This window comes from Nymphalis io, chromosome 3 (assembly GCF_905147045.1).
Source record: "Nymphalis io chromosome 3, ilAglIoxx1.1, whole genome shotgun sequence".
Classification (NCBI taxonomy): domain Eukaryota; kingdom Metazoa; phylum Arthropoda; class Insecta; order Lepidoptera; family Nymphalidae; genus Nymphalis; species Nymphalis io.
Genome location: NC_065890.1, coordinates 10,929,861 through 10,952,833, shown reverse-complemented (window position 1 = coordinate 10,952,833; position 22,973 = coordinate 10,929,861). Strand labels below are relative to the sequence as shown.

At 36.0% G+C, this 22,973-nt stretch overlaps 3 protein-coding genes across 8 annotated transcripts in view; 1 reads left to right on the top strand and 2 right to left on the bottom strand.

The window, feature by feature from the left end:
- The window catches only part of LOC126781081 (ubiquitin carboxyl-terminal hydrolase CYLD), an 11,890-nt gene extending 6,269 nt beyond the window's left edge, over positions 1-5,621 (bottom strand). The window contains exons 1-8 of one of the 3 annotated variants that reach the window (XM_050505888.1): positions 5,432-5,621; positions 5,282-5,344; positions 4,527-4,803; positions 3,137-3,340; positions 1,848-2,038; positions 1,122-1,301; positions 779-934; positions 110-298 (exon numbers count right to left, since the gene is read on the bottom strand). In XM_050505888.1, coding sequence (XP_050361845.1) covers positions 110-298; positions 779-934; positions 1,122-1,301; positions 1,848-2,038; positions 3,137-3,340; positions 4,527-4,803; positions 5,282-5,341 — 1,257 coding nt within the window. In that variant the 5' untranslated portion in view covers positions 5,342-5,344; positions 5,432-5,621. Of the gene's footprint in view, positions 1-109; positions 299-778; positions 935-1,121; positions 1,302-1,847; positions 2,039-3,136; positions 3,341-3,419; positions 3,607-4,526; positions 4,804-5,281; positions 5,345-5,431 lie in introns of those variants that run through there. The other 2 variants (XM_050505889.1, XM_050505890.1) reach the window with 2 other exon arrangements.
- LOC126781080 (probable phosphorylase b kinase regulatory subunit beta) lies at positions 3,588-20,209 on the top strand. 4 transcript variants are annotated; one of them, XM_050505884.1, is made up of 22 exons: positions 3,588-3,728; positions 6,756-6,870; positions 7,403-7,538; positions 7,708-7,990; positions 8,812-8,941; positions 9,466-9,617; positions 11,351-11,687; positions 11,875-11,964; positions 12,169-12,195; positions 13,641-13,795; positions 14,847-14,861; positions 15,518-15,637; positions 16,099-16,209; positions 16,289-16,416; positions 17,212-17,387; positions 17,583-17,845; positions 17,916-18,074; positions 18,270-18,395; positions 18,461-18,684; positions 18,903-19,017; positions 19,109-19,342; positions 19,863-20,209. In XM_050505884.1, the coding sequence occupies exons 1-22, from the start codon at positions 3,690-3,692 to the stop codon at positions 20,010-20,012; spliced, it is 3,285 nt and encodes a 1,094-aa protein (XP_050361841.1). In that variant the 5' UTR covers positions 3,588-3,689; the 3' UTR covers positions 20,013-20,209. The 4 variants fall into 4 exon arrangements, with proteins under 4 accessions (XP_050361841.1, XP_050361843.1, XP_050361842.1 ...); XM_050505887.1 differs by lacking the exon at positions 3,588-3,728 and adding an exon at positions 6,362-6,552; XM_050505886.1 differs by lacking the exon at positions 12,169-12,195.
- On the bottom strand, positions 20,209-22,973 carry LOC126781083 (dnaJ homolog shv). Its single transcript, XM_050505892.1, has 5 exons — positions 22,410-22,973; positions 22,020-22,196; positions 20,855-21,022; positions 20,572-20,782; positions 20,209-20,395 (listed from the first exon to the last, which is right to left on the bottom strand). Exons 1-5 carry the CDS (start codon positions 22,857-22,859, stop codon positions 20,340-20,342), a joined length of 1,062 nt encoding a protein of 353 aa, XP_050361849.1. The 5' UTR covers positions 22,860-22,973; the 3' UTR covers positions 20,209-20,339.

Here is a 22,973-nt window from a genome sequence, read left to right as displayed (position 1 = left end):
TTTTTTACTCCTTCGATTAGAATAGACCATAGTTCTTACTCAAAAGTATTATTCAACGCAAGGTAAAATTCATTGTTTATAAGTAAATATAATTTAAAAATCATCTTACTTCGCTGAGTTTCACTCCGGACGTGGCAAAAGATTGTTCCAATAACTGTTGCACGCTCGGTAATGTTATGTGTTCGTCTTTTTCGACGAAAAGCTGGTAACAGTACGCTTCTTGACCGGAGGATAATTTAAGAAATGGCTCTGCTCTTAGTAACTGTGCAACCAATCCGTTCAGAAATTCTTCTGGATCCTAGAACAAATATATTATATTCTCATACCACGAAGGTCGACTTGTTAAATGAAAGTTTCCTAAAATCTTTATTGAATTGATATATAACTGACGCCTAATGAACGGTTTAAAATAAAGATTTAGGTGCCATGTTGGCTCAATAAAACCATAAGAAAATTATGCAAACTATAAATACCGTGACGTCAGGAGAGGTTTATTAGTGACACGCCGTCGTTTGAAAAAGTCGATTAAAAAGAGTTAACAATAATTATTTTTATTCGTTCGATTAGAAAACGAAGATTCATATATATATATGAACATGAAAAGAACAACAAAAGAAATTAGAATAATGCTCGGTCGAATTCGTTACGCGTGTTTTAGACTCGTTTATAAAAATTCTATGCTCTTCATACAATACTCTAGGTTAATTTTCCTCTCCTTTGTCATCGATATAATTTACAATGGCACGTGTAGATGATGCCATAGACAGGTCGAGGGCACCTTCTCCTCGGAGGTGAGGCCGGGCACGTCGGACAGGCGCTCGAGCAGCGTGCGCAGCTTCATGACGCGGTCGGCGCGCACGTACCCGTGGCGCCGCAGCGGGTTCACCACCTCCTCGCGCAGCACGCGCTGCACCTCCGAGTAGTGCGGCGAGTCCTGCGCGACGCGACATACTTTTATAAGCTAATACATTATGGTGAATGATATACAATATCTTTTTAGAATTGACATTAATGGATTGATACAATATATTCTTTGCTGGTGTGGTGTAATACATCTTTTATCGTAATATATTTTGTTTCTGAAAGTAGGCATATATGAGTCAGTATGTGGAATGCATTACCTCGGGCTCCGGCGGCCGGTACAGCAGCGCGTCGAACACGCTGGTAAACGTGAACATGGCGAAGAGCGTGGCGTCGAGGTAGCACGAGTTGTGGTGTCCCTGTATTCCTCGATTCTTTCCCGCAAGTTCACCGAGCGAATTTAATGGTGGAACCACACCGGTGACCACGGGACAATCCGGCTACAAGAAAATAAATTATTTGAAACAAAACATAATCCATGAATATTTTAATTATTCAATTTCCTCTTTGATAAAATAGACCATGTAGCTTATACGGCTGCAAATCTTGAAGTACTGGTGGTAGGGCTTTGTGCAAGCTCGTCTGGGTAGGTACCACCCACTCATCAGATATTCTACCGCAAAACAGCAATACTTGATATTGTTGTGTTCCGGTTTGAAGGGTGAGTGAGCCAGTGTAATTACAGGCACAAGGGACATAAAATCTTAGTTCCCAAGGTTGGTGGCGCATTGGATATGTAAGCGATGGTTGACATTTCTTACAATGCCAATGTCTAAGAGCGTTGGTGACCACTTACCATCAGGTGGCCCATATGCTCGTCCGCCTTCCTTTCCTATAAAAAAAAAAAAAAAAGTACCGGGTTCGTAGTTGAGAAGTTAGCCGCTGATCCTTCGGAAGATCTCTCTCCGGTCGTGTCTAATTGCCGTCCCGTCGAATAACGAGTGTGTGGCACAGTGTACACTACGATGTTTCAGTGTAGCGTTCACCTGGTCGTAGCGCTCGTCGCGCAGCGGCTCGGGCGGCGGCGTGTCCCGGAAGCGCGCGTCGCGGCGGCACAGCGGCAGCGGCACGAACAGCGCGCGGCTCGCGCCGCACGAGAACAGGCGCGTGCCCTTGTGGCTGCCGTCGCCCAGCCCGCACACGCTCTGCTCCAGCTCCACGCCCGCCGTCGCTATGTCTGAAGCGAAGCGGACGGCACGTTACATGTTATACGATTACAAACATTATTCCTAGGTGTAGCACCTTTTGAAGTTGAAATTTGAAGAACACTTTTGGTTTGTAATTAGTGTTTGGATTATACAACATCTATTAGAGTGCGTCACATGTTGACTCCAAAGCTATGGCCCTGGCGGCAGCCTGATAGAGACTTCTCTTTATGGTTATGTGATAATCACCATGAATCATGACCGATAGAGATGACAGAGAAGTTCTCATCAGCAATATCCTTCTTCTGTAAGGCAGACATCGCCCTAAAGCCTAGTTTGGACTAGGCTAGTATGTTAGTCGAGTAGGGAGTAAATAAGTAATTAAACTTGTCCGAACACCAAAAATGTAGTCAAATAAATTAGTAAGTAATTTAGTCGAGTCAATGCATATTGTTATATTTTAATCAGGCGTCTAGCATATCCCACGACACGTCACTGCTTACTGGTTCACCAGCTAAACAAGTCTGAACCTATCGTTTTAGTCGAGTTCATTAGTTGCAGAAAATTTACTAAACTTTCCAATATTCTCACACTATCGTAGTATTTCTATTCATCAATACACTCAGTAATATAAGACATTTTAATTGGTTACATACATATTTTTTTATTTATTTGGATCACCAACAGTTGTGCATAACATACATCCAAAACACGCTTTACATTAACTTAAAACTATGCACAACCAATTACAGGAGAACACGCCATTTCCAAATACAATTACAAAAAAAGGTAACAAAATATACAAATCAAAAATATATATATATACACCAATAGTTAAAAGCGTTCAAGTGTTTTTAAAATATTTTACACGCCTCTACTATAATTGCGTGGCAAGATGGATTATTTCATCAGCTTTACTTTGTGTGTGGTGTGTGGAGCAAATCTTATTAAGGATTGTGTGTAACACTGCCACCCAACCGATTGAGCTGTAATTTTGTACACACTTGGTGCCGATGACAATACAAACTAAAAGACATTTGATTTGGAAAATACTGTATTATGTTAATGTGTACCTTTTTCGTTATTTGTTATTCAACTAAAAACATACTTTTAAAAATGTACAGACTCACCTTCGATAAGACCAATCCACCTAACGACGCCGTAGTAATTTTGATCGACGTCAGTCGCGACTTCTACGAGCGATCCGACCCCGATATCATCTTGCAGGTGCTCAGGAGACTGGCACGAAGGTTTCGTGTTTGATGTTATCGCTCGAGGCGATCCCAAGGACGGAGAATCATACAACTCCTCAGGACCATCTCCGCTGGAGACGTCTATGAAAAATGTTAATATTATAGACGAGTTTTGTCATACAATGAACTTCAATTGTTTATTTTCGTTTCCACCACATACCATGTTCATATTGAAGTACACAGAGAGGTATTTCCTCGATAGGTAACTCTCGTAAATAATATGATTGAGACATTTCGACGTACACTACATTACCGCGGCCGATTTCGAACAGCGACCGTATGACTATAATTAGAAAATAGGAAAGCTAAAATAGAACGCAAAACGTACGCAGTCTGTGCTCTAGTTGGAGATATTGTTTTTGTATTTGTTCCTTTAAAATGTAATATGTAATAGTTTAAATTTAGTATTAGTTATTATTTTTGCGTATTTATGTTCTTATATAGAGCTATGCATATGGAAGGAACAATGGTAAGTTTTGGTTTGTGATTATAGAATGGTAGTAATTATTTTATTCCACTGTTTTTATTAATGTTCTATAAAATAAGTATTGTACATTAAACTGTTTCAGTCTTTCAAATAATTTGATGTAATCCTTATACTTTAGCTTACCTGAATAAGAATGATTATTATCATTTTTAATAATATCAACTAGCTGTTTACCCAATGGGATTACAATTGGAAACACTCCTTAGAAGCCCTCCAAATTTTAAACACTAAATAAAAGCAAAAAATATAAAAAAAAATTCTGTTTAAAATTTCATCGTGTTATACCTAGCGGCTTAGGCTGTGCTTCATATGACAGTCAGTCATTTATCAGTAATTTAAGTACACAAAGTAGAATATTTTCTGTTAATTGGAGATTTTAAGTCCTAAATTAATATTTATTTCATTAGAAGTTTTGTAAAATAAAAACCGAATGTTACTAAATTTTAGACCATGGAAAAATTAAATTAAAAAAAAATTATAACTAAAGTTGATAGTTTTTTTTTTTTCAAACTTAAAATGGATGTACTTTTTTTATAACAGGCCTTTACAAGTACTTTTAAATCATCATTGTCCAGAAGAATAGACAAGAAACTCAGTAGTTACTCCTATTTTATCATATAAATTTAATGCAATAAAATTTATTTACATATGAATGTAAAAAAGAAGTGTAGTTTTGTAATTATTACCAATTCAACATAAAGTTACATTAGATTTAAAAAGTCCAGATCTAGATAATTACAGACATAATTTACATTAATTAAAGGTTTCCGAAATACATACCAACCAAGAGACCAGTTTCATTTTTTTTATTTTCATAGACCATCTTTGTATTCTGAGAGTAATCTTCGGTAATCTGTATATTTGAAGATGTAGTAGGTCTATTTCTACGCCTTTCTGGTGTTATATGGTTAATTATATTTACAGATTTGACCCGTTCAGGATGATTTGTTCGTTGCATATTGCGTCTAGGACTGAGTGGTACTGATCCATACTCTGGATGCTCAGGTTCCCTTGGAGCTGGTGGCCAGCTTCCTCCAATTAAATTAAATAAGTCAATCTGCAATAGTAAAATTTAACAATGAAAAAAAAAATAACATTGTTAAAATTATATATAAAGACAGGATTATTTTAAATAATAAAACACAACCAGGCAACAACCTCAATCCCCGTAATTATAAAAATTTAAATGTTAAAAGACAACATCATATATTAAAAGGTTTAGCACTTTTGTGAAAATAATAAGTAGACACTAATATGATGCAATATTTTAGTCTGAAATAGGTAATTATTAAGACTGCTCCTATTCAGTTTTTTCATCCACAAAATAAAAACATTAAAACCAGATGTTAGTCAAAATGGACAAATTTAATTAGACTCCTTGTGAATGTTTGTTAAAAAATTCATTGTCAACAAAAATGTCTTTGTAAAAAACACTTCCAAACAACTAAGTAATAATGTAATCATGCTTAAAAAATGTGCAAAATCCATTCACGTGGGGTTAGTGTTTTTGATAAAAAAGTGGACATTTAAAAAACCTGAGCATCTCTGCTACTTGGATTTTCAAGCTCTTGCTCCTGATGAACCTCATGACTCATTTTCTGTTGATTTCCATGGGAAAACGAAGAGTTCGATTTAAATATATTATAGGGTGTATATCTTATAAGGTTTTAAAAACATTATCTTACCTTTGTTTTGAATGATTTTACGAAGTAGGTAGTTTTTGTAAACAGCTACATAAGGCTACATTAATAAATTTGAAATTTATGAACAGTAAAACAAAAACTCTTTTTACTATGATTTTATGTTTTATTTACATCCAGTTATAATATAAGTAAACAAGCTTCGAAGTACATTCTAAAATTTCCAACATGACAATTCAAGATTAACAATATTAATTGAACAGATAACTCTAATATTTCAATAATTGTGATGGGTCACGACGCATTGGGACATCCGCATGAAATAAATTATTAAATGAAATTAGTTGTATAATAAGGAAAAATATTTTTTTTATCCAATAAAAAATGCTGATTAAAAATTATTTTATATCAAGTAAGTCATAAATATGGATATCAAAGAGTATACAACCACTACGTTTTTGATGTATACGACGATTCAAAGGTCTTTTACCCTTTATTCAACCGATTTAAAAGTTAACTTCGACCAAAATATCCCGATTATAGCTTTATTTCTTGAAAATTTTGGGGAGAATATCTGGGGTAATATTTATTTATATGATGACGGTCATTGCAAAAAAATCGATTTTAAACTCATTATTTCGTTATAACGCCACGAATGTTATTATGTTACCTTTTATCTTAGAAATATCTTATGAAGATGGGTAAATGTGTGCAATATAAAATAAAAAAAAAATATTTCCTAATTACAATTTATAAAAATTGTGGTTTTCAGTTATTCAAAAAAAACCTTAAAAGTAATGTTAAAACTTTATTTTATTTTCTTCAATATATCACTATTTCTGGGAAATTTGATAGTATTTGTGTGATAAGGGAAGCATTATTCATAGGCACCTGGCAGCACTGCTGGCAAATGACATTTGGTTTATTGTTATTATTTATTTGACCTTGAATATAACCTCTAAACAATTTGTTAAACTGACTATTTATATTTGTAGTTATTACAGTAATAGTATTTTAAATACATCTAAATTATGTGTTAAGCTTGTGGTTTTTAATTTCTATAAAATATATCTTGTGGAGGAATGAATATATTATAATTTATAACTTGTTAAGACAAAATGCACCAGTAATAATATTTTCTTCATATTTCTACAAAATAAGTATTGGTAATTCTAAATACGATATTATTACTTCTTAACAGTGACTTTGAGAGACCTTAGACCTTTCAAAATTAATCGTTTTTACCAGCATTTACTTTCATTTTTGCAAAAAACAAATCCTATAAATATATTTCAATCTACTGTTACATAAAAGTGACTTATTTTATGTATAAAGTAATTGTATCTTATTAAGACTTTTTTGTTTTTAGGCTTTCCCCGATATGATCCGCCAAGGAAGCATTGATGATATAAATGCACAGCAATTTCTAAAGATTTCCAATTATGAAGAAACAGTTAGACAACTAGACATATACTATGCTATAGGTGTGCTATATTTTATTTGTTCAATCAATCAATCAATCAATCAACAGCCAATCGTTGTCCACTGCTGAACATAGGCCTCTCCCAAGGTGCGCCAAAGCTCCCTGTCCTCCGCCTTCCGCATCCAGTTGGTGCCCGCCACCTTCTTAAGGTCGTCGGTCCACCTGGCTGGAGGGCGCCCTACGCTGCGCTTGCCAATTCGCGGTCTCCACTCTAGGACTCGTCTGCTCCAACGGCCATCGGTCCTATGACATACGTGACCAGCCCACTGCCACTTCAGCCTGCTAATTTTGCAAGCTATGTCGGTGACTCCGGTTCTTTTCCGGATAATCTCATTTCTGATCTTATCCTTTTTATTATTATTTGTTCATCACTATTAATTTAGTCAATATCTCTTAATCTAAGTGAAGCTAGAAATAAATAATATATATTATGAGTACAGTATTATAGTATATTGTTGGCAACTGTATATATGTGTACAGTGTAGTATGTACCATAAAACAATTTATCAGCTTTAATTTTTTTTTCATTTCAGTTAAAAGACAATTATTGAGATTTCAGAGCCCTATAACTGGGTTGTTCCCAGTATTGTCGTCAGATCTACATATTGGAAGTGTAAGGGATAGTATTTATTGTGCTGCTGCAGTTTGGGGATTGTATCAAGCCTATAGGTAGGAAACTGACCCCAACCCCAACTGACAAGTCTAAAAACAAAATCAAATTATATATTTTAAATATTTCACTTTTACAATAAAATTATATTTAACAGCTCAATTAATTTGAAAGTAATATGAAATATTTTTGTAATAAGTAATAATATGATAAGTGTTAATTTCCTAGACGGATTGATGATGACAGAGGAAAATCTCATGAATTAGGACAGAGCACAGTAAAATGCATGCGTGGAATACTTGAATGTTGGATAAAGCAATCAGCGAGAGTGGAGGCCTTTAAGACCAGACAGAGTGCTGCACATGCCCTGCATGTTAAGTTCCACCTTACCACTGGTGAGCCTGTGCTTAGTGATGAGCAATACCATCATCTCCAGATTGATGTGATATCACTCTATCTGCTCTTTCTTGTTCAGATGATTACATCTGGATTGCAAATCATTTACACACAGGTATGTCATAATATTGGAAGTCTCTACGCAAAACAATTCAAAACAACATGACACCACTCTTTAATTGTTTACTGTTTGTCATTAAAAGCTAGCTATGTCTCTTGTTGACATTTTTCACTTATGTTGTTGGATTTTAAACAACACAAACTATGCTACAAAAAAAGTTAACTTTTTAATAAATAGTTTATTCTATCTCGTTGGATAACTTAAATTTATTTTGATATCATTTATTACTTTCTATTTTTGTTTATCGCTTGAATATATATTAAGTTTTAAGTATAAAAATCTGGATTTTTGTATTGTAGTACTAAGATAATAAGAGACTTTTATATTTATATTGCTCTTTTCTTGCTTGGTAAATAAACATCTTTATTATTAATTTTTAAATCCCCAATGGAAAGTTTAGATATATCTCATTAACAATTCGACAATCTTTTCGACTACATTGACTATTTACTTATATCATATATGTATATATATAATATAAGTAAGTAATGAATGTAGTAGAGGCATATGTGTCTGGGTAATGCTATAGAAGTATAAAATCTATATCTGACTGCATGGAAAACAAACGAAACTTTACTCTTTATAGCTATTGTATTTGCTTGCCCTTATCTAATTTCTTTAATAATGGTGCAGTATGGACTTCCAGTGGGTTCTACGGTAACCTTACAGGTTGTTAGACGCGCTTAACAAAAATTCTCTTATTAGGCTCTTACGATACTCACATATTGAAATGACGTGGCTCAAATCTATTATGGTTGAGCTACATATATTCTTCGTTATATAATATAAAGTAATATGTTCTAATATGTTTTCAGGATGAAGTAGCTTTTGTACAAAACTTAGTATATTATGTGGAACGTGCATATCGCACACCCGACTATGGTATGTGGGAGAGGGGGACTAAATACAATGATGGGAAACCAGAGATTCATGCCTCATCTATAGGTAAATATTTCTATTTTTAAGATAATTTCAGCTTATTGAATTGATTTATAAATTTAATTGTTCATGCATTAATAAAGTGATTATACTAAAAAAGTATTTACTAGGTAGGGCTTTGTGTAAATCTGGGTAGGTACCACCCACTTCTACACAGAGTTAAACAGCAGTACTTAGTATTGATGCGTTCCGGCTCGAAGGGTGAGTGAGCCAGTGTAACTAAAGGCACAAGGGACATAACATCTTCGTTCCTAAGGTTGGTGGCGCATTGGCGATGTAAGGAATGGTTAATATTTCATCAGAAGACCCATTTACCGTCCACCTACAGTAATACCATAAAAACAATTATACCTAAAGCAGAGTTATTTATGTGTTTGGTTATGGTTCCTATGATTTATATATATATTTATATAAACAACTCGCAAGTGTCAAACAGTCTATGACGTCTGGAATAAATTAATCTGTAGCTACATTACATACATATTCCAAAATGAAAAGATTTGTTGTATGTAGAAATTGTTACATTTTAGGCATGGCTAAGGCGGCCTTGGAGGCCATTAATGGCTGCAACCTGTTCGGTGACAAGGGCGCGTCGTGGAGCGTGGTGTACGTGGACATCGACGCGCACAACCGCAACCGGAGCATCTTCGAGACCATGCTACCCAGGGAATCCAGTTCGAAGGTACTTTTCAACTGACGAAGGTTAATTTGATTGTTTGGATTTGTGTTTTCAATCAAGCCAGTATACGGTGAAATAGAACATGGGATATTATTTAATTATTTATAATAAATTAAAACATAGAGTATGTATGAAATTGAATTTACCAGCTTTCAATTGTTTAGGTAGGTGTGATAAAATTATAATATTTTACTTTTAGTCTTTGCATAAAAGTGGACTCGTTTTCAGAGCGCACAAGTTACCACGTTTTAATGCTACAATCGGTACGTTGAGAGTACTTGGTTCATATTTTGTATGATAGGTCTTCGACTGCGTCGTTGGTCTATCGGCTATATATAAGGCAGCAGATCTTGAGGGCTTGGGCTCAGTGCCCAGATCGGGCCGATAAAAAGTTATTGAATTTTTCTGTCGAAGATTCTCAATCAGCAGCCCGGAGTCTGGAAGATGAATGTGTGAGTGAAAAAATACACTCCCGTGCCTCGGATAGTACTTAAGGCCGTTGGTCCTGCGCCTGAACTATTTTCGGTCGTTTCGGATTGCCGTCCCATCGGATCGTGAAGGAATACAGAGCGCACATGACCTGCGCAGTTGGCTGATCTCTCAGTCCGGTTGACATCATCATATTCTTATTATGAAATCATACTTTTTTTTTATACTGACTAAACAGAAAATGATTTACCTTATTGATTATACAGCCTTAACACCATAGACAATACATATATTATTATTATTAAACATAATTATAGTAAACAATCATACATCAGCGTTTCGAATATTTTATTGAACATTATGTCCAACTAAGTGAGACCAAATACCTAGCATTATTGACTTTAATAGATTTTAAAACACAGGAAGCGATTGAAAATAAAGTTTTGATGTTGTAACGTCGGTCGTGTCTCATAGCATGTCATTGGATCACGACGAATTTATATTATATTTATATTATTATTTATTAAAAAAAAAAGCCGAGATGGCCCTGTGGTAAGAACGCGTGAATCTTAACCGATGATCGTGGGTTCAAACCCGGCAAGCACCACTGAATTTTCATGTGCTTAATTTGTGATTATAATTCATCTCGTGCTTTACGGTGAAGGAAAACATCGTGAGGAAACCCGCATGTGTCTAATTTCACTGAAGTTCTGCCACATGTGAATTCTACCAACCCGCATTGGAGCAGCGTGGTGGAATAAGCTCCAAACCTTCTCCTCAAAAAGAGGAGAGGAGGCCTTTAGCCCAGCAGTGGGACATTCACAGGCTGTTACGGAATTTATATTTATATACTCTACTTTTTTGTGCAGTAAAGCCTGTAAATGCTTTACTGCTGGGCTAAGGGCTCCTCTCTCTTAGGAGGAGAAGGTTTGGAGCTCATCCACGCTGCTCCAATGCGGGCTACACATATGAAAACATTATAGTGAAATTAGACCCATGCATGCTTCCTACAACGATGAGCACGAGAAGAATTACAAACATAAAATAAACTCACTAAAATTCTTTCTTGCTTGCCTGGGTATGAACCCGCAATATTCGATTTAGATTCACGCGTTGCAACCACTGGGCCGTCTCGGCTCAACATGCTTTACTGAGACCTGTTTTATTTCATACCGCGGTACTATGTCTATATTTTTCTATTGGTTTGTGGCAATCAATGCGCATATGCGAACCAACCATATACTAATCTGAATAATTGTATACGATATGTAGACTTAAAAAGTATATCAGCATAATTTATTTAACAGGGGGTCGATGCGGCACTTCTGCCAACCATATCATTTCCCGCGTTCGCCACTCACGAGGAACTATTGCTACAATTAACTAAAAGTAACATATTAAAACGCTTGCAAGGAAAATATGGATTTAAAAGATTCAGCCGAGACGGTTGCAAGTGTGTTTTAGAAGATCCGAATAGGAGATACTATAACGAAGGCGAGTTGAAGGAGTTCGAAGGTGTCGAGTCAGAATGGCCACTTTTCTACGTGATGATGATCATTGACGGAGTTTTTCGAACATTACCCGATCAAGTTGAAGAGTACCAGAAGCTGTTAAAGTCTAGGATATATATGGATGAGTACGGAGGTAACTTGATTGCCTACATCATTATATTATTCTATAAATAAATACAGAGCAAAATAAAAACACATTACGAAATTCTTATCAAAACTTTTTAAATTTATTTATTTATTCATGTTTTAATATCATTCGTTTTATCATATACTTTTATCCTCACAATGAATTCATCCAATCCAAGTTCTCTTGATTCCAGATCCAGTAATACCATGGTACTACTACGTTCCGAAGGAGGGAATCGAGAATGAACGTATTGAACCATACTCCGTGCGGAGGCTGCCTGCCAGTAAGTATTTATTTTAAAAAGGTACTCACTACTTCTTCGATGGTGTTCGATTAAGAGAAACGTTTTTACATCATTTATTTATTATTTATTGATTGGACATTATATACGAGTATATATATCAATATATAATGTCGATATTAGTAGATATAGTAATTATAATTACCTGCGATGTCCTTAATATAAAGAACAAATGAATGTTTACAGACCAACCAGGTGACGAAGAAAATAAAGGTAAAAATTGTATTCCCATTGAGTATGATACCTTTGTGCTAATTTTCTGTGCCTTCTTTTATTAACAAACTTCCTATTTTTTTCTGTTCCTAAGACGATTTAGACTTTTCGTAATATCTACCTATGCAAATTTATAATTTTTTTTAAATAGAATCGACTAGATAAAAAAATGCTTTAAAAGTAGACAATTTAAGCTAATTTTTGTTTAATAAGCCTTTTTTTAGAGTTTTATAATTGGCAGTATTAACATTGCTGTAAAGAGGAGAGTACGTTAAGTCGTTAGTCCTGCGCAGACTTAAGGAACTCTCCGATCGTGTCGAATTTCCTTCCCATCGAATTATGAGAGTTAATAGACGCCACTTTTTTGGGCATAGTGTGTATATATAACCTATTTCAATCGAAGGAGGATATATAAACAAATCTTAGATTTTCAAATTCCATACGATTTGTTAGCTAGCTAGAACAAAAAGTTATTGGTTGACGGTATATTATACTCCTGCACAGAAGACTTTATTTGATAGTGGTCAGAATGACATCATTATCGCCTTAGAAATTAAAAAAAAAATGTCGCGTTTAAAACCGTATTTTCTTTAATAAACGCCTAGTTTGGCCAAGTCGCTATTTGGGCATCATCAGTAACAGCTGAATACGGTGATGGTTTCTTTTAAAAATGCGAATTATTTAATTTATAATTATATAATAAATAATTCGTATTTAAAATTAATTTATATTGTAATTTAAGCGAACATTTAAAATATATCACTGTGTATTTGATATTTTACGTTTTGTTTCGTTGAAATAGCGATATAACGAGCTATAAGGTGATCAACGAGTTGGCTTTAATAAATAAATAATAAATATTCTAGGACATTATTCACACACGGCCATCTGATCCCAAACTAAGCAGAGCTTGTAGTATGGAAAACAGACAACTGATATACTACATATACTACTTTTGTTTTGTAAATACATACTTATATAGATAATTACGCCCAGACTCAGGACAAACAGACATGTTCATGCACACAATTGTCTGTCCTGAGTGGGAATCGAACCCACAACCATCATCGGCGTGAAAGGCAAATATCTACCAAACGCCAATCGGCTCGTCATTCATGAAATTAAACACTTCATAGTCATATTAATGTTTCTTTCAGCGACTCCTAACTAGCTGGTCTAGACAAAGTCATTGCGATTTTCGATATCGTTTGTAGGAAAGGCAAAAGGAAATTAAAGATTTATTATGTGATCAACAACAATTGATGCATTTAATTTAATAATTTAGAGCAAAGCGAACTCCGATATCGATTCGATAATTGTCGATTGCACTTTGCCTAGCACCTCAGTGCTTATTTTATCCGCTTCATTCTTTATTAACGCTGCTAAGTTAAGTTTTTTTGTAATTCAGCACAAATGAGGTTTTAATTCCGCAATGTTTTATGCAGATACTGGTGGATTGTTCCTGTGGGCGCAATCGCTATTCGTTATAGCTCAGCTGCTAACGGAGGGCTTACTGCATGTCAACGAGCTGGACCCCATAAAACGGTACTTGCCCTCGTATAACCGTCCAAGGCGCGCCGGACGCTATTCAGCTTTCCAGGTTTTTATCATTACAATATATTAATAATTGTTTTAAGCTTACTATTAAATATTTTCATATTAAATTAAAGCTTTACACTTTTTTTAAATCGACCTGTTTCGGCGCCAAATTCACCGAAAAAGACAATTTACTTGGGACTTCAATTTAATAGTAACTTGATAGAAAAACTTTTTTTGATATTTTGCAAAAAATCAAAAAATATCTATTCCATTTTCTTATAAAAAATTACCAATTTATTTCTTTTACAGCTTATTTTTTTGTATTCAGAAATGTTAATTATAAAAATATTAAGGACTAACGAAACATATATGAAAAGTACCGTTTAACTGGACATGTTATGACTTCCAGATAATCTTTGTCTGAATTAACGATACGCTATAGAATATTTTAATGGCATGAGTGAAGATAAACAAACCTTAGATTTTCACATTCCATTTGATTTTCTATATTATGCTCTACAAATAATTTTTGATTAAAATATTTCAATTTACAATACATACTATTCCACTTTTTTTTCTATAACTTTGCTGACATTTAAAACGCAATTATTTCACGTACCTATCCATAGTAGAGTACAGTACAGTAACAGCCTGTTAATGTTCCACAGCTGGGCTAAGGCCTCCTCTCCCTTTTGAGGAAAAGGTTTGGAGCTTATTCCACCACGCTGCTCCAATGCGGGTTGGTAGAATACACATGTGGCATAATTTCAATGAAATTAGACACATGCAGGTTTCCTCACGATGTTTTCCTTCACAGTCAAGCACGAGATGAATTATAAACACAAATTAAGCACATGAAAATTCAGTGGTGCTTGCCCGGGCTTGAACTCACGATCATCGGTTATTTATTCACGTGTTCTAACCACTAGGCCATCTCGGCTTTTTTTACCTATCCATAATAATTGAATATTTTGGTTTTTATTTTTTTTTATCTATCCTTACCCTTGCAGTTGGGAACGGCTATGCATAAAAATATTCCAAATTATTTCAATTGCACCACTTTTTAAAGTATTAAGAATCAAAATTATTTTGTTTTCATGCTCAAATTGAAGGCAAAACCGGCATTTGTAAGTATGAGGTAATACTATGCATGGGTCTATAATTCGACTCCAGTATGTACGTGTTGTATGATGTTTACCATATCGTATTCATTATGTTATTTAAAGCACATTTCTCTAAACTAATTTTCTATAAAAAAATATATTTAAACTTTTTACTCGACGTATATTTCTTGATTTGAGAGCTGACTTTACAGAGCAGATTTGGTTTATAACGACAAGGTCATGTTATTCTAGCTTATGTTCACACTTTACAGCTTAGCTCGATGTATTTGCTTTTCGCATAAAATGCATTGGACGGAATGTACTAAATTTTTTTTTAATAGCTTAGTGTAGGATTCTTACAACGAATGATTAATTATCGGCAGCTGCCTATTAGATGATAAAAATAAAACATCTTGCTTTTGTTCTCAATAACATTATTGAATAAATATAAGAAATAATTGATTCCAGTATAATGCATGAGCACAGTATTATTAATTGGGTATTTCTAATGTGGGTATCCATTATTATACGTAAAATCACATATAAATATTTCATATAGAATTAAACATTCTTACTTTTATAAAAACTGTTATGACCACATACTATGGTAACTGGGTCTATTTTCAATAAATTAATATTATCTTTAATTACTTTTTACTTATCCCTGAATGTGTATCCAGGGTATAGCAACAGACCTAGTGGTCCAAGTCGTTCTGATCGCAGAATCGATGCGTCTCCAAGCAATGTTGGGTACATACGGGATCCAAACGCAGACACCTCACGAAGTTGAACCTGTTCAGGTTAGTTATATCGTGACAATAGTAAAAATAATAATTCTATACATAAATAATAAATATAAAGGCTATTGGGCTTAAGTATAAAGGATTAACGTTTTCATATAGATATTGGTAGAATTTTAAATGTTCTAATTTTACTTAAAGGTTTTAATGTTTGTACTGAAAAGCGATAAGCGCTAAGCTGGAGGAAACGAGTTGCACCAGTAAGCATGTAATTGTTGTAAATCATTTTGTATATTATAACATACTGTCCTCAAAACGAGAACCAGTCTTTCGATAAAACTCCCATACTTTAAAGAGGTATAACTTAAGGTTAAATTTATATAAGAATTATTTTTATAGAATAAAGATTTGTTTGTCGGGTTGAATATAAAATAAATAAATTTGAATTGAATATAATATAAAAATATTGTGAATGTTCTTCTATACAAAAGTTAATAAATATTTTTTTTAAATATTCATAGATATGCAGTTCTACACAACTCGTGCATGTGTACAGAGAGCTGGGGGTGTGTGGGAAACTAAAGCTGACGGGCAGACCCATACGACCAGTTGGCTCTCTCGGTACAAGCAAGGTACAAAACTTTAATATAGTTAAAAGTTTGTGTTTGTTGAAATATATGAATCTATTAGTTGTAATTTTTTTTATGGCAGATTTACAGGGTGTGCGGTATGACAGTGCTGTGTTACCCGCTAATATTTGAGGTGTCCGAGTTCTACTTGTACAGAGATATGGCGCTGCTTATAGATGATATAAAGACTGAGCTACAGTTTGTTGGCAAGTAAGTCAGAGTAATTTTCAATATATTAGTTACTTTATATACGTATAAACGTTGTTGTTCATAATAATAGGTGCATATTTATTATCAGTTGGTGTTTAAGGTTATAAATATAAAACATTTAAAAAATGCATCGATTTTAAAGATGTTGGTCGAGCTTTGTGCAAGCTCGTCTGGGTAGGTACCACCCACTCGTCAGATATTCTACCGCAAAACAGCAGTACCTGGTGTTGTTGTGTTCCGATTTGTAGGGTGAGTGAGCCAGTGCAATTACAGGCATAAGGGACATAACATCTTAGTTCCCAAGGTTGGTGGCGCATTGACAATGTAAGCGATGGTTAACATTTCTTACAATGCCAATGTCTATGGGCGTTGGTCACCACTTAGCATCAGGTGGCCCATATGCTCGTCCGCCTATCTATATAAAAAAAAAGATTATTTATCTGTACTGTATTTAGGTTCTTCCAAAAGTCTATCTATGGACACATTTTTTATTGTAGTTATGTATTATTTTTTAATTCTAAGTATTAAGAAGGATAAAACGTTGTTTACTTTTTATATGGCCATAGCTTCACCAGGCCAGGCCTGGTGGTAGAGCTCTAAAGAAGCTCGCTTGGGTAATATTGACGTAGTGGTACTACCACTCAATCAAAAGATATTCTACACAAAGGTTATGAGCGTAACGGCTGGTATTGCCATACTATGAGAACCTTTATGTTATAATATGTGATATGTTATCAGTCGCTCGTATGTTTCCACATTAAAAAAAATTAACGTCTTTCGTTCGGCTACTGCTAGATATTGGCGCCTGTCAGGCCGTCCAACGGTGTGCCTGCTGGTTCGCGAGGAACACATGAGAGACCCACACTTCAAGCAGATGCTAGACCTTTTCGCGATGCTCAAAAAAGGTCACTGCGACGGAGTCAAAGTCCGCCTCGGAAGGCTACAGAATCTCATTTCAAGTTCTTGCATTGGTGAGTTGATTTTGTTTCTTTTAAAGCTTTCTTATAATAAATAAATAAAAAATCTGATAAAAAAATAATAATTTGAAAACCACCACTCTTTTTTTCCCTGATGAAGCCCATTTCAGACATTTAAATCCGACGCTGCCAGCAGTATTTATATAAGTTTGTTATTATAATAAAAAATGCTCTTTTGCAACCTTTCAGAACATTTGGATTTCATGAGCCAAGGCGAGTTTCCCTCGGAGATGTTCACGCAGTTCAAGCAGCTGCAACACGATTACATCGGCTACCAGTCGCTCACGGACGTGCCACGCACGCTCACGTACCGGGAACAGAACCTCGACCTGCAGGCCTACAGCCAGCGCTCCACCCCCGACGTGCTCGACGCGCTGCGCACCACCGACAACATCTTCGCACAGAGCCAGCTCTGGGGCATTCTGCTGGAGCGGGAAGGGCCCATGTACGAGGTGAGGTTCCCCTCCATCGGCTGACGGCAACCGTCGCTCGCACAGCAAGTATAAAGATTTCGTGGTGCAGGTGAACGGGACAAGCACGCTGGAAGCGCTGAAGGCGCTGTACGGCAGCGCTGGCGTACTGCGCCACTGGCGCGCCGTGCGCTACTGCTCGTCGCTGCTGAGCCACACCGTGGACTCCATCAGCCCCTTCATCACCACCGTGCTCGTCAGTGGCAAGCAGGTACCGTTCTAACACCAATGCCAAACGCTGACATCACGTGAGCATTTAAACACTAGTATATTGCAGCTACTATTTACTACTTAAAAATAATTATAACACTCATGCATTTAAAATTTTTGAAAAAAATAAAATTGTAGTAAGAGAGTTATCAATTTAAGCTTAATATTTATTTCGGCGTTGCTTAAAATATTATAGTTAACCGTCGGTGTAATCGGCCGCAAGGAGACAGTGTTCGACAAGCCTATGACGCCCGGCGAGATCCAGTCCGTCATGTATTCCACGATACAGCCGTATGACATCATCGGCGCTGTACTGCAACAGGTAAACTCATTTTGATTTTAATATTTTTTTAATTATGATTATTTTCCGAGCTAATGTTATTTCAGGAAATAGTTCTCTACTGTGGTCGCCTGATCGGTACCAATCCAAACATGTTCCGCGGAATCCTCAAGATCCGCGTGGGCTGGGTGTTGGAGGCGATACGTATATATCTGGACCTGTTCCCGGAGGAGAAGCGAGCGGACGCCACGCTCGAGAGCCTCTCGCCGTATAAGCTACGGACATTGCTACAAAAGGTGCTCACCGTGTCCGACTGGGCCGAAGAAAAGGGGTACGTTTACGAATATCGTGTAGTTATGTGTATTTTATTTCAGGGACAGAAATAAAGATAAATAAACAACGTTGACCTTAAATCGACATGCGCAATCATGCGCTTTGGCTATTCCGCCCTCAACGAATATCGACGTGAGATTTTATACACTATTATTTGTATTTTTATTTCCCGTGACGAATGAGAAAAAGCGATAAGCAGCCACTTCTTGTCTACAGATTGACGCCCTTGCAACGGAGACGATTGGAGGGCTGTCTATGTCGCGTCCCGAAACATTTCTACGTGCAAGTGTGGGATATTTTACTGCGAACGCCTAACGGAATCATTGTTGAGGTAACGATTGTTCGAAAAGTTCGAGTGGGTGCGAATGTGTGTCCGTCATAGACGATATCGATGTCACGCTTTGTGTGTATGTGTGTGTCAGGGGCACGCGATCCCAGCGCAGCCGACGTTGGTGAACATGTCGCGCTCGGAGCTGTCGTTCGCGCTGCTGGTGGAGGAGGCGCTGCTGCGCGTGCCGTCGGCCGAGCGGCGCCAGCTGTGCGTGGAGCTGCTGTGTGTGCTGGCCACCATCCTGCGCCGCAACCCCGAGCTGTACCTACAGCAAGCGCTGCACCTCGACCGGCTGCTGGACGACGCAGACACCACCTATGCCAAGGTAACTTACAATTTCGGTAAAGTCCCGTTTCCTGTATGTACATTTGTATTACTTAGGCTCTAATTAATAATTAGTTAGAATTTTTTTAATTGAGTTTCTTTGTAAAGGTCACCTACGTAAATAAACTTAAAAAGCAAAACCTTTTGTATAAACAAAATTATTAGAGCCGTTTCCAGATATATAATATATATGTTTATTCGATGCAATACAATAACTGCTCATTGTTGTAAGATATTATTTTAAAAAAGCATATCGCGTATCATTCCATTATCATTTATCATTTAGAAAATGTGGATCTTAACTGAAAGCTTACACGCGGGCTTATGTCCAGGCACGCACCACTGACGATAAAACTGTCAATTTTATGTTTTGACATCAACACGCACTGGAGCATCGTTATATAATCTCCAGACCTCTCTTTGAGAGGTGTTCCTAGCAGTGGGTTATTTACGGGGCGCCACTTTATTTATTATACTTAAGGAGTAAGTTATCTATATTAGAATGTGTGTCGTGTGCGCAGGACAGCGGGCTGGCGCGCGGCTCGCTGGGCGCGGCGGCGCCGGGCGTGTCGCTGGGCTACCTGGCGCGCGCCGTCGTCAACTCCGTGCTGCAGGCCGCCGCCGCGCCGCCCTCCGCGCAGCACGACCACGAGTCCTGCCTCGTCGCCTAGCGCCTCTACACCTACACGAGTTCGTCAAATGTTGTGACGGCTTTTGTCATTTTAGCGGAAATGTCTATTTACTATATTTTATTTTTATTTGAAAGAGAAGTAATTCGTGTTTAACGAACTGGTTACTTTATTAAGTTAATGAACTTTATTTCTTTCGGCAATTTTATTAGACAATATTGAAATAAAATGGCAATCATGTTAAATAAAATGTTTTATTTCATAAAACAGCACATCTCCCAAGCGACGCAGACTCATATTTTCAAGTTATCTTTGTTCATACCGACACACACATTTCACTACTTAATAAATTATATTGGCAGTAAATTACTACAGTCCATTATACACTTTATTGTTTGGTGATTGTTGCAAAATTTTCTTCAGAGCTGGAAAAATAATTGTTTATAAATAATTTGCACTATAATATGTATTATATTATTATTCAAACGATACTTAAGATTATATAATTTAAAATTTGAATAGTTTAATGTTAAGTATTTATAAAATTTTATAAATAAATAAAATATTAGTGTATTAGCAAAGATTACATAAAAATAATTACCTTCTTTCTCTTCATCACTAAAATCTTTCTTTGGAAATTCAATGTCAAACGTAACATATAGGTTTCCATGTAGATTGTTGTTCTCAAAGTTAGGCATACCCTCACCCTTCTTACGCACACGAGCACCGGACCATGTCACCTTATCACGCGAAATGGTAACTTTGTGTCCATCTAAATGCACCAGTTCTAAAGTAAATCCAGCTAAAGCATCCTAAGGAAAACAAAAAGCAGTTGAAATAAATCTATTTACTGAAATTAGAATAATGAAGTAAACAATTTTTACCTGTAATGATATTGTTACATTTGTGTAGAGATCATCACCCTTCCGTGTGAATTGAGGATGCCTTTCTGTTTTGAACACAATGACCAGATCACCTGGGTCTCCATCCATGTGTGGCTCACCCTCTCCCCTCAATCTTGACTTGTGATTGTCGGGAGCACCAACTTCAACCTTTAATAAGTTAATAATTTAGTTATTTACATTATATTTTATTTAGCCAAGATGGCCTAGTATATAGCCGAGATGGCCTAGTGGTTAGGACGCGTGCATCTTAACCAATGATTGTGGGTTCAAACCTGGGCAAGCACCTCTGAATCTTCATATGCTTAATTTGTGTTTATAATTCATCTCGTGCCTGACGGTGAAGAAAAACAAGTGTATAATTTCACTGCAATTCTGCCATGTGTGTATTCAACCATCCCGCATTGGAGCTGCGTGGTTCAATAAACTCTAAACCTTCGCCACAAAAAAGGAGAGGAGGCCGTAGCCCGGAAGTGGGACATACACAGGCTGTTTTTTTTTATTCAATAGGTAGGAGGATGAGTATATGGGCCACCTGATGGTAAGTGGTCACCAACGCCCATAGACATTGTCGTTGTACGAAATGTTAACCATCGTTTACATCGCTAATGCGCCACCAACCTTGGGAACTAAGATGTCTTTGATCCATTGTGCCTGTAATTACACTAGCTCACTCACCCTTCAAACCGGAAAAAAACAATACCACTGCTGTCTTGTGGTAAAATAGCTGATGAGTGGGTGGTACCTACCCAGGCGAGCTTGCACAAAGCTCTACCGCCAGTTAACTGTTACTATATTCTATATTTCATTTTATATTGAGATATATTTCCTTTTATTCTCAAGGAGGAGGAAGGAATGATACTTTGCAAGAGGCATCAAGCTAAATACATTCCATGATGATTAAAATTAAATATAATAAAAAAAGTGGGTGGTTTATAACACAATAAAAATATAATTCACAAAACTGGTAAAGCATATTTCAATAATTTATAATATATACAATACATTACAATGATAAGATAACTCCTTATAGTTGAAAGGTTAACATTTATTGAAACTCATACTATATTGCCAAACTATGAAATATTCAATATATAAACAAGAAGCAAATAAATACAACATATGAATATGCATCAATATATCTCACCTCTATTTCTAGAAGCCTTTCTTCATTGACTAGTTTGACATTTGGACATTCATCACAAACAGTTTGTTGCATCATTTGGAAGCGGCCAGGTCCAAGATTTCTAGTCACCATCTCTTGACGACAATTACATTTCCTTGTACCAGATGCTGGTTTAATTACAGGCTTGTTACGGGTTATCTGTTGTAATAAATATAAATAAACTGTATGTTATTCAGTAACAGTTATGGATGTTAAAATTAATATACATTACAAATATTTTTTCTTAAAATATAGTTGGTACTAAAATTAATAAAAAATCAGTGATTAAAAAGTTAATAAATTTATTATTAGAAAGTTAACAGTTAAGTCTCATTTACCTTAAAAGTAAGACTAGTTAAGTAATATACTCACTTCTATGAAGTTTCCATTGTACAGTTCTTCCAATGATACCATAAGTTCCATAATGATATCAGCTCCTCTTGGAGTTTCATGTTGCTGTGGTTCACCGCCGAAGTGAAAACCAAAATCTCCAAAGAAACTCGCAAAAGGATCATTATTGTTCATCATACCATCTTTTTTGAGACATTCCTCCCCACACCTATCATACATTTCCCTTTTTTCGGGGTCCGATAAAGCTTCGTAAGCAGCTCCAAGGTCTTGAAATTTCTGGGAAGCGTCCGGATCATCTTGATTTTTGTCTGGATGTAAAGCTTTGGCTAATTTTCTGTAAGCTTTTTTAATTTCATTGGTACTTGCTGAACGTGATACACCGAGTATTTGATAAAAATCCCGACCGGCAATAATTACAATAATTGAGGATAGAAAGTAAATAAAGAACACATAAGCCGTATTCATTAACATTTCGAATAAGTGTAACTTGAACCAATTTTAAGACATACAACAAGTTTCACGGACAAAACGAGGCATTAAATCTGCGGTACATTTTCATCTTTTGTCAAATATATTTTGACAACG

Coding starts and splice junctions, on each gene's coding strand:
- LOC126781080 (XM_050505884.1), top strand. CDS start 3,690: ATGTTCTTATATAGAGCTATGCATATGGAAGGAACAATG. Junction 7,991..8,811: donor TGCAAATCATTTACACACAG/GTATGTCATAAT, acceptor ATATGTTTTCAG/GATGAAGTAGCTTTTGTACA. Junction 18,396..18,460: donor TCGGCGCTGTACTGCAACAG/GTAAACTCATTT, acceptor ATGTTATTTCAG/GAAATAGTTCTCTACTGTGG.
- LOC126781083 (XM_050505892.1), bottom strand. CDS start 22,859: ATGTTAATGAATACGGCTTATGTGTTCTTTATTTACTTTCTATCCTCA. Junction 20,783..20,854: donor ATGTAACAATATCATTACAG/GTAAAAATTGTT, acceptor TGTTTTCCTTAG/GATGCTTTAGCTGGATTTAC. Junction 20,396..20,571: donor TAGTGATGAAGAGAAAGAAG/GTAATTATTTTT, acceptor TTATTTTTCCAG/CTCTGAAGAAAATTTTGCAA.